Below are 18978 nucleotides of genomic sequence, written 5' to 3'. Positions count from 1 at the left end.
GACAATATACAGCCTTGATGTACTCCTTTATTTTCTTGAGCTCTAAAATCACTGCAGATTTTCTAAATTCATGCAGCCATGAAATTAAAAGACACTTGCTCCTGGGAAGAAAAGCTATGACCAACCTAGAAAGCGTACTAAAAAGCAGAGACATTCCTTTGCTGACAAAAGTCTCTCTAGTCAAAGCTGTGGTTTTTCCAGTAGTCATGTATGGACATGCGAGCTGGACTATAAAGAAAGCTGAGCACCGAAGAATTGATGCTTTTGAACTGTGGTGCTGGAGAAGACTCTTGGAGAAGACTCCTTGGACTGCAAGGAGATCAAACTAGTCAATCCGAAAGGAAATCAGTCCTGAATATTCATTGTAAAGATTGACCCTGAAGCTGAATCTCCAATACTTTGGCCACCTGATGCAAAGAACTGACTCATTGGAAAAGACCCTAATTCTGGGAAAGATTGAAGGCAGGAGGAGAAGGGGATAATGGAGGAGGAGATGGTTGGATGGCATCACTGACTCAGTGGACGTGAGTTTGAGCAAGCTCCGGGAGATGGTGAAGGACAGGGAAGCCTGGCGTGCTGCAGGCCATGGGGTTGCCAAGAGTAGGACATGACTGAGTGACTGAACTAAACTCAACTGAAACAGATGCTAACTAAAACCTTCAGCAGTGCATCACTTCTCACTCATCAGATTGGTAAAAAGCTAAAAGATGTTGCTCATGTTTAATTTTACTAGCTATGCCAAATTTATTTTCAAACAGGTTGCATGAATATACACTCTTACTAGTAACGTGTGACAGTTTCTTCTGTCTACAAAACAATGAGGAAAAGGTAGACAACCCAGCGAGAAATGAGCCAGATGCTTGAGTTAACAGACAATTAGAAAATCCAAGAAAGTGGTTACCTCTGTGGAAGATGGACAGGTAAGAAACAGGCGAGGAATAAATGTTGATATGGCATATATACAAGAAATGCTCTCTTTTTGTTCTTGGTAAGTGAGTGCAGGCTGCCATTGTAATGTTTTAATTCTTTAAGGAGTATCAGTTCTACACACTTTTTTGTTTGCATAATTTATTTTGTGATGAGCTTTTTCTTTTTTAAAGTAGCCTGGCAACTCCAACATCTAGTATTTGTTATAGCTCCTTAATGTTTCAGCAGCACTGGTGGACATGACGAGGTCTGAGTCCAAAGAAACAAAGGATGGAGATTTAAACTGTTTGACTATAAAATACTTAATTTGCTTTCCTCCCTGTCTCACTCAGAATTTAACTGTTATGTCCACACTTCAGTTTCTGTCCCTGACAATACCTAACATCTGGGTATTCATTTTTTTTCACTCTGCTTTGACAACAGTGACAAATACCAACTCAGACTAGCTTAGGCAGTTTATTGGGTCATAACCGAACCATGGGAAAGGTGTGGGAAGAACTGCTCTCAAGATAAACGGGAATGAAGGGCTGACCGGTCCCTTCTGAAGCCTCTCTTACCATCATTTCTCTGCTTTTCTAATTGAATTAGATTTATTTTTCTCAAAAAAGTTCCCCTTCTCCCAGACTGAAACCATAGCTTCAGGAGTTTCCAGGCTCATCTCGACTACCTTTACCAAAAGGAGGGACTTCCCCTTAGTGTCCATTTAAATGAAGGATGCCAATAGACCACACACACACACACAGACACACACACACACACAGACACCCTGATCTGTGACTGGGTGTCAGGCTTCAAGATCAAATATTCCCATTAGCTTCCTAAGTTGATGGTACAAAGAACCAGGAGTTCTTCGGAAGAAACAGGGGGCCTGTTCTAAAAAGGCGAAAGTCTTGTTGGATGTATGCACTGTAGATATCCACCTTATAGATGATTTCTACTTTCTTCCTTTTATTTTACGGGTGTTTTCTCTCTTCTTACTGAGATTTCAAGAGCGTCACGCCACTCCAGATATCGAATGCCACCTTCCTATTACTTTCTTGGTCCACTACAGGGACTGCTTATGAAATAGAAAAGTATAATGATTAGTCATTAAACGTTCAGGGCAAATTTGCCTTTGAGAGCTTTTCTTGGGATCAGGGGGAGAATGAAAGAAAAGCCTTGCATGATACTGAGAAGAATAAATTGTTAGGGTAGGTCTGGCTGGGGCTTGCAAGAGCCGGGGAGTAGGGGGGGAAACACCTTGGGTATGAAAACAGTACACTGGCCCTACCACTGTGGGTGATTCCTCTCTCTCCTTTGGGCTTCATACTCTTTAAGTATAAAGAATTTTGTCATAATGGTGCCTACAGATGACCAGCCTTACTTCTTTGTGAGAATGTGAGATAGCTCTTGCAGCTATTAGAAATGATGTAACAACCGCCGTTTCTCCCTGTGGGTAATCCCTGGGGGAGGGCCCAAGGTCCCCCTCAGGATAGGGGTGGATATTTCCTGGCAGAACTAAGAAAAAGTAAGTCTTATCCCTTGTGAAACCACAGACCCACCCTTGGCACCAGGCCAAGCTGGAGCTGCATAAAACTAGGCTTGGCTTCAGCTCTCAGCTATATGCCTCCTGACAACATGAAGACTACAAGCTTCTTGGTCCAGGTGGTGGTCCTTCTCGTCCTTGGGACTCTGGTGGCACAGGCAGCTGTCATAACAGGTGAGTGGACGAGTGGCCTGGCTGGGGCTGGCTTGGGTTGAGGAGAAGATGTTGGGGGCAGCCTGGGTCTTGACAAGGGGCAGCATGCAGAGCTGGAGCCCACTCTTCTGCCTGGACAGAAGGTTTTGAGTGTATCCAGAGAAGTAGGAAATTGCCCACTAGACTCCATGTGCATTCCACCCCAGGACTGAGAAATCAGGGCTGTTTGTGGAAGCAGTGTTGGAACATGACCTTGGTCTCAAGCACTGATACTTGGACAGAACATGCAATGAAGTAAGGAGCACCAGGAATCTGGGCCCTGGGTGTGGGGGTCTCTTCCCTGCCTGCCTGTCCCATCAAAGCACATCAGTCGTGTAAGAGGAGGTTAAGAACTAACAGGGCCTCAGAAATCATGGAGTCTGAAGACCTCTGTTTTCCAAAGCAGGACACTGAGACCTAGAGCAGGGTGAGGAATTGTCAGGGCAATCTCCAGAGCCAGGATGCAGCTCAGGTCTCCTGGCATGTGTCTCAAAGCTCCTTGTCCTTCCTCCAAGTTTCCTCAAAGATGAAAATGTGTCCTCATCTCCTGAAAGTCACTCCTCCCTGGCATATCCTCATGAGGGCCCCAGGACCCAGAATGGAGGGTGAGGGGAAGAAATGGACACCCAAAGGAAACCTGGTCCTATGGCGCTTTTCCCCAAAGCCCAGGGAACAGCCATCTGAGAGTGCAGACCCCAGCTGGCCCTGGTGAGCCTTCTCTATCTCACTGTCCCTCAGCTTAAGGGACACCGCAGTGAGCAGTGGCTGGACCTGGAGGAAAGACTAGATAGTTGAAGCAGACACATTGGTCTAAATGTGGGGATATTTCTTTCAACAGGTAGTCCAAAAGGTCAAGGAAATGTTGTATTGAACGGAAAGGGTCCAGTCAATGTTCAATCTCCTGACAAAGAACAAGATCCAGTGAAAGCTCAAGACCCAGTCAATGGACAAGATCTAGTTGTAGCACAAGACCGAGCCAGACTTCCATTCAAGCGTGGCTCCTGCCCCAGGGTTCGGTTCCAGTGCTTACTGATGAACCCCCCTAACCGGTGTCTGAGAGATGCTCAGTGCCCAGGGGCCAAGAAGTGCTGTGAAGGCTTTTGTGGGAAGACCTGTATGAACCCCGGTGAGGTGAGAAATGGGTGGAGGGAAAGGAGCCCTCTGAAGGGGCAGAGAGGCTGACTGGCGGAGGGCAATTCTAGGCTAGTGGGGAGAGGACACGGGAGGTGATGGAGAGACTGAGAGGTCTCAGGGGTACTACTAGGGTCCTGAGAAGGATGGCATGTGGACTTGGCCCTGCCTCCCACTGCCTGAGTCTTTCACCTGCTGACTCACGTTTCTTTTTTTTTTTTTTTTTTAATTTTTTTAATTTTATTTTATTTTTAAACTTAACATAACTGTATTAGATTTGCCAAATATCAAAATGAATCCGCCACAGGTATACATGTGTTTCCCCATCCTGAACCCTCCTCCCTCCTCCCTCCCCATTCCATCCCTCTGGGTCGTCCCAGTGCACCAGCCCCAAGCATCCAGTATCGTGCATTGAACCTGGACTGGCAACTCATTTCATACATGACATTTTACATGTTTCAATGTCATTCTCCCAAATCTTCCCACCCTCTCCCTCTCCCACAGAGTCCATAAGACTGTTCTATACATCAGTGTCTCTTTTGCTGTCTCGTACACAGGGTTATTGTTACCATCTTTCTAAATTCCATATATATGCGTTAGTATACTGTATTGGTGTTTTTCTTTCTGGCTTACTTCACTCTGTATAATAGGCTCCAGTTTCATCCACCTCATTAGAACTGATTCAAATGTATTCTTTTTAATGGCTGAATAATACTCCATTGTGTATATGTACCACAGCTTTCTTATCCATTCATCTGCTGATGGACATCTAGGTTGCTTCCATGTCCTGGCTATTATAAACAGTGCTGCGATGAACATTGGGGTACTCGTGTCTCTTTCCCTTCTGGTTTTCTCAGTGTGTATGCCCAGCAGTGGGATTGCTGGATCATAAGGCATGTCTATTTCCAGTTTTTTAAGGAATCTCCACACTGTTCTCCATAGTGGCTGTACTAGTTTGCATTCCCACCAACAGTGTAAGAGGGTTCCCTTTTCTCCACACCCTCTCCAGCATTTATTACTTGTAGACTTTTGGATCGCAGCCATTCTGACTGGTGTGAAATGGTACCTCATAGTGGTTTTGATTTGCATTTCTCTGATAATGAGTGATGTTGAGCATCTTTTCATGTGTTTGTGAGCCATCTGTATGTCTTCTTTGGAGAAATGTCTATTTAGTTCTTTGGCCCATTTTTTGATTGGGTCATTTATTTTTCTGGAGTTGAGCTGTAGGAGTTGCTTGTATATTCTCGAGATTAGTTGTTTGTCAGTTGCTTCATTTGCTATTATCTTCTCCCATTCTGAAGGCTGTCTTTTCACCTTGCTAATAGTTTCCTTTGATGTGCAGAAGCTTTTAAGGTTAATTAGGTCCCATTTGTTTATTTTTGCTTTTATTTCCAATATTCTGGGTGGTGGGTCATAGAGGATCCTGCTGTGATGTATGTCAGAGAGTGTTTTGCCTATGTTCTCCTCTAGGAGTTTTATAGTTTCTGGTCTTATGTTTAGATCTTTAATCCATTTTGAGTTTATTTTTGTGTATGGTGTTAGAAAGTGTTCTAGTTTCATTCTTTTACAAGTGGTTGACCAGAGTTCCCAGCACCACTTGTTAAAGAGATTGTCTTTAATCCATTGTATATTCTTGCCTCCTTTGTCAAAGATAAGGTGTCCATATGTGCGTGGATTTATCTCTGGGCTTTCTATTTTGTTCCATTGATCTATATTTCTGTCTTTGTGCCAGTACCATACTGTCTTGATAACTGTGGCTTTGTAGTAGAGCCTGAAGTCAGGTAGGTTGATTCCTCCAGTTCCATTCTTCTTTCTCAAGATCGCTTTGGCTATTCGAGGTTTTTTGTTTTTCCATACAAATTGTGAAATTATTTGTTCGAGCTCTGTGAAGAATGCTGTTGGTAGCTTGATAGGGATTGCATTGAATCTATAGATTGCTTTGGGTAGTATACTCATTTTCACTACATTGATTCTTCCAATCCATGAACATGGTATATTTCTCCATCTGTTAGTGTCCTCTTTGATTTCTTTTACCAGTGTTTTATAGTTTTCTATATATAGGTCTTTAGATTCTTTAGGTAGATATATTCCTAAGTATTTTATTCTTTCCGTTGCAATGGTGAATGGAATTGTTTCCTTAATTTCTCTTTCTGTTTTCTCATTATTAGTGTATAGGAATGCAAGGGATTTCTGTGTGTTGATTTTATATCCTGCAACTTTACTATAGTCATTGATTAGTTCTAGTAATTTTCTGGTGGAGTCTTTAGGGTTTTCTATGTAGAGGATCATGTCATCTGCAAACAGTGAGAGCTTTACTTCTTCTTTTCCAATTTGGATTCCTTTTATTTCTTTTTCTGTTCTGATTGCTGTGGCCAAAACTTCCAAAACTATGTTGAATAGTAATGGTGAAAGTGGGCACCCTTGTCTTGTTCCTGACTTTAGAGGAAATGCTTTCAATTTTTCACCATTGAGGATAATGTTTGCTGTGGGTTTGTCATATATAGCTTTGATTATGTTGAGGTATGTTCCTTCTATTCCTGCTTTCTGGAGAGTTTTGATCATAAATGGATGTTGAATTTTGTCAAAGGCTTTCTCTGCATCTATTGAGATAATCATATGGTTTTTATTTTTCAATTTGTTAATGTGGTGTATTACATTGATTGATTTGCGGATATTGAAGTATCCTTGCATCCCTGGGATAAAGCCCACTTGGTCATGGTGTATGATCTTTTTAATGTGTTGTTGGATTCTGATTGCTAGAATTTTGTTAAGGATTTTTGCATCTATGTTCATCAGTGATATTGGCCTGTAGTTTTCTTTTTTTGTGGGATCTTTGTCAGGTTTTGGTATTAGGGTGATGGTGGCCTCATAGAATGAGTTTGGAAGTTTACCATCCTCTGCAATTTTCTGGAAGAGTTTGAGCAGGATAGGTGTTAGCTCTTCTCTAAATTTTTGGTAGAATTCAGCTGTGAAGCCGTCTGGACCTGGGCTTTTGTTTGCCGGAAGATTTTTTATTACAGTTTCAATTTCTGTGCTTGTGATGGGTCTGTTAAGATTTTCTATTTCTTCCTGGTCGAGTTTTGGAAAGTTGTACTTTTCTAAGAATTTGTCCATTTCTTCCTCGTTGTCCATTTTATTGGCATATAATTGTTGATAGTAGTCTCTTATGATCCTTTGTATTTCTGTGTTGTCTGTTGTGATCTCTCCATTTTCATTTCTAATTTTATTGATTTGATTTTTCTCCCTTTGTTTCTTGATGAGTCTGGCTAATGGTTTGTCAATTTTATTTATCCTTTCAAAGAACCAGCTTTTGGTTTTGTTGATTTTTGCTATGGTCTCTTTTGTTTCTTTTGCATTTATTTCTGCTCTAATTTTTAAGATTTCTTTCCTTCTACTAACCCTGGGGTTCTTCATTTCTGCCTTTTCTAGTTGCTTTAGGTGTAGAGTTAGGTTATTTATTTGACTTTTTTCTTGTTTCTTGAGGTGTGCCTGTATTGCTATGAACTTTCCCCTTAGGACTGCTTTTACCGTGTCCCACAAGTTTTGGGTTGTTGTGTTTTCATTTTCATTCGTTTCTATGCAAATTTTGATTTCTTTTTTGATTTCTTCTGTGATTTGTTGGTTATTCAGCAGCGTGTTGTTCAGCCTCCATATGTTGGATTTTTTAATAGTTTTTCTCCTGTAATTGAGATCTAATCTTACTGCATTGTGGTCAGAAAAGATGCTTGGAATGATTTCTATTTTTTTGAATTTACCAAGGCTAGCTTTATGGCCCAGGATGTGATCTATCCTGGAGAAGGTTCCATGTGCGCTTGAGAAGAAGGTGAAATTCATTGTTTTGGGATGAAATGTCCTATAGATATCAATTAGGTCTAACTGGTCTATTGTATCGTTTAAAGTTTGTGTTTCCTTGTTAATTTTCTGTTTAGTTGATCTATCCATAGGTGTGAGTGGGGTATTAAAGTCTCCCACTATTATTGTGTTATTGTTAATTTCTTCTTTCATACTTGTTAGCATTTGTCTTACATACGGCGGTGCTCCCGTGTTGGGTGCATATATATTTATAATTGTTATATCTTCTTCTTGGATTGATCCTTTGATCATTATGTAGTGACCATCTTTGTCTCTTTTCACAGTCTTTGTTTTAAAGTCTATTTTATCTGATATGAGTATTGCTACTCCTGCTTTCTTTTGGTCCCTATTCGCATGGAAAATCTTTTTCCAGCCCTTCACTTTCAGTCTGTATGTGTCCCCTGTTTTGAGGTGGGTCTCTTGTAGACAACATATGCAGGGGACTTGTTTTTGTATCCATTCAGCCAGTCTTTGTCTTTTGGTTGGGGCATTCAACCCATTTACGTTTAAGGTAATTACTGATAAGTATGACCCCGTTGCCATTTACTTTATTGTTTTGGGTTCGAATTTATACACAATTTTTGTGTTTCCTGTCTAGAGAATATCCTTTAGTATTTGTTGGAGAGCTGGTTTGGTGGTGCAGAATTCTCTCAGCTTTTGCTTGTCTGAAAAGCTTTTTATTTCTCCTTCATACTTGAATGAGATCCTTGCTGGGTACAATAATCTGGGCTGTAGGTTATTTTCTTTCATCATTTTAAGTATGTCTTGCCATTCCCTCCTGGCTTGAAGAGTTTCTATTGAAAGATCAGCTGTTATCCTTATGGGTATTCCCTTGTGTGTTATTTGTTTTTCCCTTGCTGCTTTTAATATTTGTTCTTTGTGTTTGATCTTTGTTAATTTGATTACTATGTGTCTTGGGGTGTTTCGCCTTGGGTTTATCCTGTTTGGGACTCTCTGGGTTTCTTGGACTTGGGTGATTATTTCCTTCCCCATTTTAGGGAAGTTTTCAACTATTATCTCCTCAAGTATTTTCTCATGGTCTTTCTTTTTGTCTTCTTCTTCTGGGACCCCTATGATTCGAATGTTGTAGCGTTTAATATTGTCCTGGAGGTCTCTGAGATTGTCCTCATTTCTTTTAATTCGTTTTTCTTTTATCCTCTCTGATTCATTTATTTCTACCATTCTATCTTCTAATTCACTAATCCTATCTTCTGCCTCTGTTATTCTACTATTTGTTGCCTCCAGAGTGTTTTTAATTTCACTTATTGCATTATTCATTATATATTGACTCTTTTTTATTTCTTCTAAGTCCTTGTTAAACCTTTCTTGCATCTTCTCAATCCTTGCCTCCAGGCTATTTATCTGTGATTCCATTTTAATTTCAAGATTTTGGATCAATTTCACTATCATTATTCGGAATTCTTTATCAGGTAGATTCCCTATCTCTTCCTCTTTTGTTTGGTTTGGTGGGCATTTATCCTGTTCCTTTATCTGCTGGGTATTCCTCTGTCTCTTCATCTTGTTTAAATTGCTGAGTTTGGGGTGTCCTTTCTGTATTCTGGCAGTTTGTGGAGTTCTCTTTATTGTGGTGTTTCCTCACTGTGTGTGGGTTTGTACAGGTGGCTTGTCAAGGTTTCCTGGTTAGGGAAGCTTGTGTCAATGTTCTGGTAGATGGAGCTGTATTTCTTCTCTCTGGAGTGTAATGAGATGTCCAGTAATGAGTTATGAGATGTCTATGGTTTTGGGGTGACTTTGGGCAGCCTGTATCTTGAAGCTCAGGGCTGTGTTCCTTTGTTGCTGGAGAATTTGCTTGTTATGTCTTTCCCTGGAGCTTGTTGGCCCTTGTGTGGTGCTTGGTTTCAGTGTCGGTATGGAGGCGTTTGATGAGCTCCTGTCAATTAATGTTCCTTGGAGTCAGGAGTTCCCTGGAGTCAGGGTTTGGACTTAAGCTTCCTACTTCCAGTTATCGGTCTTAATTTTACAGTAGTTTCAAAACTTCTCCTTCTATACAGCACCACTGATAAAACATCTACGTTAAAGATGAAAAGTTTCTCTACTGTGAGGGTCACTCAGAGAGGTTCACAGCGTTACATGGAGAAGAGAAGAGGGAGGAGGGAGTTAGAGGTGACCCAAATGAGATGAGGTGGAATCAATAGTGGAGAGAGTGGGCTAGCCAGTAGTCACTTCCTTATGTGCACTCCACAACTGGACCGCTCAGAGATGTTCACGGAGTTATACAGGGAAGAGAAGAAGGAGGCAGGAGACAGAGGTGGCCAGAAGGATAAAAGGGGGAAATGAAAAGGAGGGAGACAGATCCAGCCAGTAATCAGTTCCTTAAGTGTTCTCCACTGTCTGGAACACACAGAAATTCACAGAGTTGGGTAGAGTAGAGAGGGGTTAGGGAGGAGATACAGGTGACCTGGTGGAGAAAATGGAGAGTCCAAAGGGAGAGAGAGCAGTCAAGCCAGTAATCTCGTACACTAGTGAAAAATGGGTCCTGAAGATTGGGTTCTTAAAGGTATAAAATTGGTAACAAATACATAAAAACAAAAATTAGAAATCTAGAGTAGGGTTTGGAATTTCAAAAATGCGATGTTAATGAAAAGAAGAAGGAAAAGAAAGAGAGAAAAAACGAACAAAGAAAAACAAACAAGGTCGTGAAAGTAATAAAGAAACTACAGGTACAAAATTGATAACTAATACCAAAAAGCAAAAATTAAAAATCTAGAGTAGAGTTTGGAATTTCAAAAATACAACGTTAAAAAAAAAAAAAAAAAAGAAGAAGAAGAAGAAAAATAAAGAGAGAAAACAAACAAACCAACAAAAACAATGTCGCAAAAATTATAAAGAAAATACAGGTACAAAATTGATATCAAATACCAAAAAGCATAAATTAAAAATCTTGAGTAGAGTTTGGAATTGCAGATATACGATGTTATATAAAAGAAGAAGAGAAAGAAACAGAGGAAAAAAAAAGTCACAGAAATTATGAGAAAAACTATAGGTACAAAATTGATAACATATATCAAAAGGCTAAAATTAAAAATCTAGAGTAGAATTTGGAATTTCAAAAATACAATGTTAAAGAAAAGAAGAAAAAGAAAAAAGAAAAAAAAAAAAAAACCACGGTCAAAGAATTATAAAATATATATATGAAGTTTGCTGAAGAAGAAAAAAAAAAATAGGGTCTTTTTTTTTTTTTTTTTTTGCAAAGTAATAGTTATAAAAGTGAAAATTAAAGGACAATAGAGGACTTAAAAAAATTTTTTTTTAATTAAAAAAAAAAGAAAGAAAGATTGATCGTAAAAATAGTAAAAATATATCTAGGTCTTTCTCTGGTTTTGTTGTGAGTATTGTGGGTTCAGTTCATTTTTGGCAGTTCCTTAGTCCGACTTATATTTCTCAAGATCTATAGGCCCCTTCCTATGTAATCCGTAGTAACCACAGGGTTTTAATCTATGGCCTGTAGCTTCCAAGGCGTTTCCCTCTGTTATAGCTTCTTCTGTTTGCTGGTCTCTTCAGTGTCTGGTTCCCGCCCTGACACAAAGGGGATGGTTGAGGACACTATTTTTTTTTTTTTTTTTAATTTAGGCTCACTTGTTCAGCCGCACTGTGGGGAGGGAGGGAGGGATGCTGCAAACAGATAACACTGGCGTGCGCTCGCAGTGCCTCAGCCACACTGGGCCTGCCCCCGCTCACGGCGCGTGTAGCCTCTCTGCCCACACTGCTTGGGCTCTAGGTTGTTCCGCCGGGAACAATCAGAGGCCGGCCCTGGGCTGAGCTCCCAGGTCCAAGCCGCTCAGGTTCAGGCACTCGGGTAGTCCTCAGAGGTGCAGACTCGGTTGGGCCTGCGTTTTGTGTTCTTCCCAGATCGGAGCAGCTCAGGTGATGTGTTTGGCGGGCGCCAATGCTGCGACTTATCGCCTCCCCGCCACTCGGTTATCTGGGTGTAAAACCGGCGCACCTTCTCAGACAGCTGTTGACCGTCCAGACCCCCAAGAAGTTTTAGTTAGCAAAGAAGCCTGCTTACAGTTTTATAGATAGTGTCTCTCTGGGGCTGCGATTGCCCCCTTCTGGCTCTGGCTGCCTGTCACCGGAGGGGGAAGGTCTGCAGCCGGCTATCTCTGTTCAGTCCTTTGTTCTGTGCGCGGGCCTGGCAGTGTCTTAGGTTAGGGCTGGCTTTTCGCGTGGTAGATATCCCACAGTCTGGTTTGCTAGCCCAAATTATTTCGCTCAGATAGCGCTCAGGACATTCGGCCCGATTCTTACTCTAAGGGACACAGCCCGCGCCGCACTTCCCTGCCCAGCCCCCGCTTGCTAATGCCGTGTGCAGGCGTCTGCGCTGCTTCTCCGCTGGGGGAGTTACCGTAGGGCTCACAATCCGCGATTTTTAATTGTTTATTTTTTTTTCCCCTCCCTTTTATGTTGCCCTCTGTGCTTCCAAAGCTCAGCACAGATTCGGCAGTGAGAGGGTTTCCTGGTGTTTGGAAACTTCTCTCTTTTTAAGACTCCCTTCCCTGGACGGAACTCCGTCCCTCCCTCTTTTGTCTCTTTTTTTGTCTTTTATATTTTTTCCTACCTCCTTTCGAAGAGTTGGGCTGCTTTTCTGGGTGCCTGATGTCCTCTGCCGGCATTCAGAAGTTGTTTTGTGGAATTTACTCGACGTTTAAATGCTCTTTTGATGAATTTGTGGGGGAGAAAGTGTTCTCCCCGTCCTACTCCTCCGCCATCTTGGCTCCTCCCCCCGACTCACGTTTCTGATTCTCTTTTCTTCTACCAGGTAGAGTCTGTGCTTGTGCACCTGTGAAGTCCCCGGCGATGCAGGCCCCGGTGCCTGTAGCACGACCCTCTCCCACACTGCCCCTTCTTCCTCTCATCCGGGAGGCCCAAGCTTGAGCATGGACTGCCTCCCTCATGAACTTTCCAATAAAAGACTGCTTTCAACTCCATTTGTTTCTGGCTCCTGTGACCTCTGGGCCCCCGAGAGCTCTGGGGAGATGGGTGTGGGTTTGGGACTTCCTGTCCCCAGTGGAGAATGGAGCAGGACCCATGGCAGATGTTCTGAGGTGTGAAGGAGAGCAGGGGTAGGAACAAGAGGCCTATTCCTAGGGTTCCTTGCAGAAATCCAAAAATCAACCCAAGAACCACAGCCTCCATTTCACCATTAAATGGAAACCTAGACATTTGGCCTCTGACCTCTAGCCTCAGACCAGGGAAATAAAACCCCAAACCTTCCCATTGACCTCCACTTCTGACCTGGCTATGATCAACCCTGCCAGTGTGACCAACCAACCCTCCTGGCTAAACCTCTGACTCCCTCCTTCCCTTCCTCTAATGTTTCCCATGAATCTGTATCCTCCAAGAAGACAGAAAGACAGATGCCAGCAAATCCCTGCTCACGAAGCATTTCACCTGTTCATGCCTGAGGTGACCTCCAGTAACACGTAATTCCTTTGGGTGAAGCAATATCCTCTCCCAGCTTTCTATTTCAAGATGTGAGTGAGGAGGCAAGACACATCTATCCTTCCATGTCATTGCTGAATAAAGTTCTCTGGGGACATAGAAGTTGGGGTAGAGTAGACTGGAGGAGTGAAGACAGCAGGAGAGTGTATGTTGGGTAACATTGGATGGCCTCGTGGCTTTGCTGTTGGCTCAGCTGCCCCACTGCCCTTGTGCAATGGAGTTCTCCAGGAAGAAGTGGGAGGAGACTTGGGGTGCAGTGGGCACCCCACTTGGGAGTCAGGAGATCTGAGTTCTAGGTCTAGGCTCCTCCCACCTTGCTAGATGACTGCAGATAAATCTCTTTCTCTCTCTGAGCCTCAGTTTTGTCTATTCGGTTTGAGGAGAGTTGGATGAAATTATTCTGGAAGTATAATAATGAATGTCAGTTCAGCCCTGATATTCTGGTGCTGAAACATCTCTTCTTTGTGTGTGTGTGTTGGGCTCTGCTAGAGGGGAGGTGGGGAGCAGAGGCTTTGTTGGGGGTGAGAGAACAGAGAGCCCAGTGTCCCTTAGCCACCTACCCAGGAGCCAGGGTTCCCCTCTGATTCTCCAGGGGATGGACTGGACCAGGCATCTTGGAGCACAGACAAGAGCAGTGCCTAAACCCCTGGCCTGAGAAACCTATAATACACCACTGGTGGTAAGAATGGTTTCTGTCTTAGTGTTTTGTCTCTTCCAGATCCTGCACTAAACATGTCATAAGTATTGTCTTATTTCTCATTAGAACTCCCTCAGATGGGTATATACACCTCTTTAATTTTGTTAAAAGATTGAAACCATGGGACTTCCCTGGCAATCCAATGGGTCAGACTCTGTGCTTCCAGTGCAGAGGGTGTGGCTTTGATCCTCGATCAGGGAACTGAGGTCCTGCAAGGCACACGGCACAGTAAAAAAAACCAAAAAGATTGAAGTCATGAAAGCGTCATTAATCACCCAAAGACACAGAGCTAGTAAATGATGAGAAGTCCTAGTTTTTCAAAATTTTTTATTGAAGTATAACTGATTTACAACTTTGTGTTCATTTCTTTTGTGCAGCAAAGAGATTCAGTTATCCATATCCACACAGACTCTTTTTCATATGCTTTTCCATTACGATTTATCACAGGATACTGCATATAGTGCCCTGTGCTATACAGGAGGGCCTTGTTGTTTATTCATTCTATATATTATAGTTTGCACCTACTAATCCCAAACCCCCAATCCTTCCCTCCCCTGCCCCCACCCCCTTGTAACCCTAAGTCTGTTCCCTATGTCTATGAGTCTGTTTCTGTTTCACAGAGAAGGTCATTTTTGTCACATTTTAGATTCCACCTATAAGTGATATCATACAGTATTTGTCTTTCTCTTTCTGACTCTCTTCACTTAGTGTGATAATCTCTAGGTTCACCCATGTTGCTAGAGATGGCATTATTTCATTCTTTTTTATGGCTGAATAGTACTCCATTGGGTGGGTTATGGTGGAAAGATCTGACAGAATATGGTCCACTGGAGAAGGGAATGGCAAACCACTTCAGTATTCTTGCCTTGAGAACCCCATGAACTGTATGAAAAGGCAAAATGATAGGATACTGAAAGAGGAACTCTCCAGGTCAGTAGGTGCCCAATATGCTACTGGAGATCAGTGGAGCAATAACTCCAGAAAGAATGAAGGGATGGAGCCAAAGAAAAACAATACCCAGCTGTGGCTGTGACTGGTGATAGAAGCAAGGTCCGATGCTGTAAAGAGCAATATTGCATAGGAACCTGGAATGTCAGGTCCATGAATCAAGGCAAATTGGAAGTGGTCAAACAAGAGATGGCAAGAGTGAATGTCGACATTCTAGGAATCAGCGAACTCAAATGGACTGGAATGGGTGAATTTAACTCAGATGACCATTACATCTACTACTGCGGACAGGAATCCCTCAGAAGAAATGGAGTAGCCATCACGGTCAACAGAAGAGTCCGAAATGCAGTACTTGGATGCAATCTCAAAAGCAACAGAATGATCTCTGTTCATTTCCAAGGCAAACCATTCAATATCACAGTAACCCAAGTCTATGCCCCAACCAGTAACGCTGAAGAAGCTGAAGTTGAATGGTTCTATGAAGACCTACAAGACCTTTTAGAACTAACACCCAAAAACGATGTCCTTTTCATTATAGGGGACTGGCATGCAAAAGTAGGAAGTCAAGAAACAGCTGGAGTAACAGGCAAATTTGGCCTTGGAATACGGAATGAAGCAGGGCAAAGACTAATAGAGTTTTGCCAAGAAAATGCACTGGTCATAACAAACATCCTCTTCCAACAACACAGAAGAAGACTCTACACATAGACATCACCAGATGGTCAACACTGAAATCAGATTGATTATATTCTTTGCAGCCAAAGATGGAGAAGCTCTGTACAGTCAGCAAAAACAAGACCAGGAGCTGACTGTGGCTCAGATCATGAACTCCTTATTGCCAAATTCAGACTTACATTGAAGAAAGTAGGGAAAACCACTAGACCACTCAGGTATGACCTAAATCAAATCCCTTATGATTATACAGTGGAAGTGAGAAATAGATTTAAGGGCCTACATCTGATAGATAGAGTGCCTGATGAACTATGGAATGAGGTTCGTGACATTGTACAGGAGACAGGGATCAAGACCATCCCCATAGAAAAGAAATGCAAAAAAGCAAAATGGCTGTCTGGGGAGGCCTTTCAAATAGCTGTGAAAAGAAGAGAAGCGAAAAGCAAAGGAGAAAAGGAAAGATATAAGCATCTGAATGCAGAGTTCCAAAGAATAGCAAGAAGGGATAAGAAAGCCTTCCTCAGAGATCAAGGCAAAGAAATAGAGGAAAACAACAGAATGGGAAAGACTAGAGATCTCTTCAAGAAAATTAGAGATACCAAGGGAACATTTCATGCAAAGATGGGCTTGATAAAGGACAGAAATGGTATGGACCTAACAGAAGCAGAAGATATTAAGAAGAGGTGGCAAGAATACACAGAAGAACTGTACAGAAAAGATCTTCAGGACCCAGATAATCACGATGGTGTGATCACTGACCTAGAGCCAGACATCCTGGAATGTGAAGTCAAGTGGGCCTTAGAAAGCATCACTACGAACAAAGCTAGTGGAGGTGATGGAATTCCATCATTCCTGAAAGATGATGCTGTGAAAGGGCTACACTCAATATGCCAGCAAATTTGGAAAACTCAGCAGTGGCCACAGGACTGGAAAAGGTCAGTTTTCATTCCAATCCCAAAGAAAGGCAATGACAACGAATGCTCAAACTACTGCACAATTGCATTCATCTCACATGCTAGTAAAGTAATGCTCAAAATTTTCCAAGCCAGGCTTCTGCAATATGTGAACCGTGAACTTCCAGGAGTTCAAGCTGGTTTTAGAAAAGGCAGAGGAACCAGAGATCAAATTGCCAAACTCCGCTGGATCATCGAGAAAGCAAGAGAGTTCCAGAAAAACATCTATTTCTGCTTTATTGACTATGCCAAAGCCTTTGACTGTGGGATCACAATAAACTGTGGAAAATTCTTCAAGAGATGGGAATACCAGACCACCTGACCTGCCTCTTGAGAAATGTGTATGCAGGTCAGGAAGCAACAGTTAGAACTGGACATGGAACAACAGACTGGTTCCAAATAGGAAAAGGAGTTCGTCAAGGCTGTATATTGTCACCCTGTTTATTTAACTTAGATGCAGAGTACATCATGAGAAACGCTAGACTGGAAGAAACACAAGGTGGAATCAAGATTGCCGGGAGAAATATCAATAACCTCAGATATGCAAATGACACCACCAATATGGCAGAAAGTGAAGAGGAACTAAAAAGCCTCTTGATGAAAGTGAAAGAGGAGAGTGAAAAAGTTGGCTTAAAGCTCAACATTCAGAAAACGAAGATCATGGCATCCGGACCCATCACTTCATGGCAGATAGATGGGGAAACAGTGGAAACAGTGGCTGACTTCATTTTTGGGGGCTCCAAAATCACTGCAGATGGTGACTGCAGCCATGAAATTAAAAGACGCTTACTCCTTGGAAGGAAAGTTATGACCAACCTAGAGAGCATATTAAAAAGCAGAGACATTACTTTGCCAACAAAGGTCCATCTAGTCAAAGCTAGTTTTCCAGTTGTCATGTATGGGTGTGAGAGTCGGACCGTAAAGAAAGCTGAGCACTGAAGAATTGATGCTTTTGAACTGTGGTGTTGGAAAAGACTCTTGAGAGTCCCTTGGACTGCAAGGAGATCCAACCAGTTCATCCTAAAGGAAATCAGTCCTGAGTGTTCATTGGAAGGACTGATGTTGAAGCTGAAATGCCAATACTTTGGCCACCTGATGCAGAGAACTGACTCATTTGAAAAGACCCTGATTCTGGGAAAGATTGAGGGCAGGAGGAGAAGGGGATGACAGAGGATGAGATGGTTGGATGCCATCACCGATTCAATGGACATGAGTTTGGGTAAACTCTGTGGGTTGGTGACGGACAGGGAAACTTGGCGTGCTGCAGTCCATGGGGTCGCAAAGAGTCGGATGTGACTGAGCAACTGAACTGAACTGAACTGAGAGGACACTGCTCATGCGACTAAATTATTCTAACATATCAGAGACTCGGGGTGTTTTGCCTTATCATTTATTACTCAAAAGAGACCACAGGAAGGAGGTTACTATGCCAACCAGGCAGATGGAGTGCCTGCCAGTGGAACTGAATCTCAGACTCCAACAGGAGAGATGCTTAAAGAGCAGGGACCTCCCAGTAAACGGTTGCAGCAACATTTTCTGATATTCCTGGGACATAATGAGGTGAGATGGCAGGGCTAGCAGAGCTGAGGGTCGCTGGTCTGGGTTGGAGCCTGCAGGGAAAGTGGGTGTGCCCAGTAGGGAGCTGCCTGCAGGTGTGGGGAAAATGTGCAAGGCCCAGTGTGGAGACTTCATTTTCCTCCACAGTCTGTACTGGCTGCTGGGCATTAGATACAATAGCAACATCTTCCAGTGTTGACCACGTGAGCACATATAGGAGAGGAGCCTCGGCGTGCCACCCTCCCAAGCTCTTGGCTGTGTCTCGAACCCTTGTAATTGTCCAGCCACCTTCTTTGTCCTTCGTGGCTTGAGGGTGTGCCAAGACCCTCTGCAATGTGAGTCTTCTCTCGCTTGCCCAATATGTAGCTCTGGCTCAGCTCATTCCTGGGTTTCTTTCAATGGTTTGTGTTGTAGCTGTAGGGGTGGAGGTGAGTTGAGGAGCCTCCTGTGTCTCCGTCCTGGACCAGAACTTCCTGTTTGCAGTTCTTTTACATATACATCCGGAGAAGGCAAAGGCACCCCACTCCAGTACTCTTGCCTGGAAAATCCCATGAATGGAGGAGCCTGGTAGGCTGCAGTCCATGGGGTCGCTAAGAGTCGGACGCGACTGAGCGACTTCACTTTCACTTTTCACTTTCATCCATTGGAGAAGGAAATGGCAACCCACTCCAGTGTTCTTGCCTGGAGAATCCTGGGAACGCGGGAGCCTGGTGGGCTGCCGTCTATGGGGTCACACAGAGTCGGACACAACTGAAGTGACTTAGCAGTAGCACATATACATCTGGGAGTGGAATTGCTGAGTCATCTGGTAATTCTATGCTGATATTTGGAGGAACTGTCAAGCTGTTTTCCACAGAGTTCGCACCATTTTACCTTCTCCCCAGCAATGTACAAGGGTTCCAATTTCTTCACCTCCTGGTCGATGCTTGTCATTTTCCAATAATTTTTTTTTCTTATAGTCACACTATTGAGTATGAAGTGGTATCTTGTGATTTTGATTTGCATCTGCCTAAAAGCCTCTTGATGAAAGTGAAAGTGGAGGGTGAAAAAGTTGGCTTAAA

General features: G+C 42.8%; 2 protein-coding genes across 2 annotated transcripts in view; both read left to right on the top strand.

The window, feature by feature from the left end:
* The window catches only part of LOC123329149 (elafin), a 47205-nt gene that overhangs the window by 17226 nt on the left and 11001 nt on the right, over positions 1–18978 (top strand). The gene's annotated exons all lie outside the window — the stretch shown is intronic.
* LOC112578696 (elafin) lies at positions 898–12576 on the top strand. Its single transcript, XM_025263404.2, has 4 exons — positions 898–920; positions 2463–2626; positions 3483–3775; positions 12408–12576. The coding sequence occupies exons 1-4, from the start codon at positions 913–915 to the stop codon at positions 12432–12434; spliced, it is 492 nt and encodes a 163-aa protein (XP_025119189.2). The 5' UTR covers positions 898–912; the 3' UTR covers positions 12435–12576.

The sequence above is a fragment of the Bubalus bubalis genome, chromosome 14, assembly GCF_019923935.1.
Source record: "Bubalus bubalis isolate 160015118507 breed Murrah chromosome 14, NDDB_SH_1, whole genome shotgun sequence".
In the NCBI taxonomy this organism is placed as follows: Eukaryota; Metazoa; Chordata; class Mammalia; order Artiodactyla; family Bovidae; genus Bubalus; species Bubalus bubalis.
The sequence above is the reverse complement of the archived record's forward strand: the minus strand, read 5'-3'. Positions and strand labels throughout refer to the sequence as shown.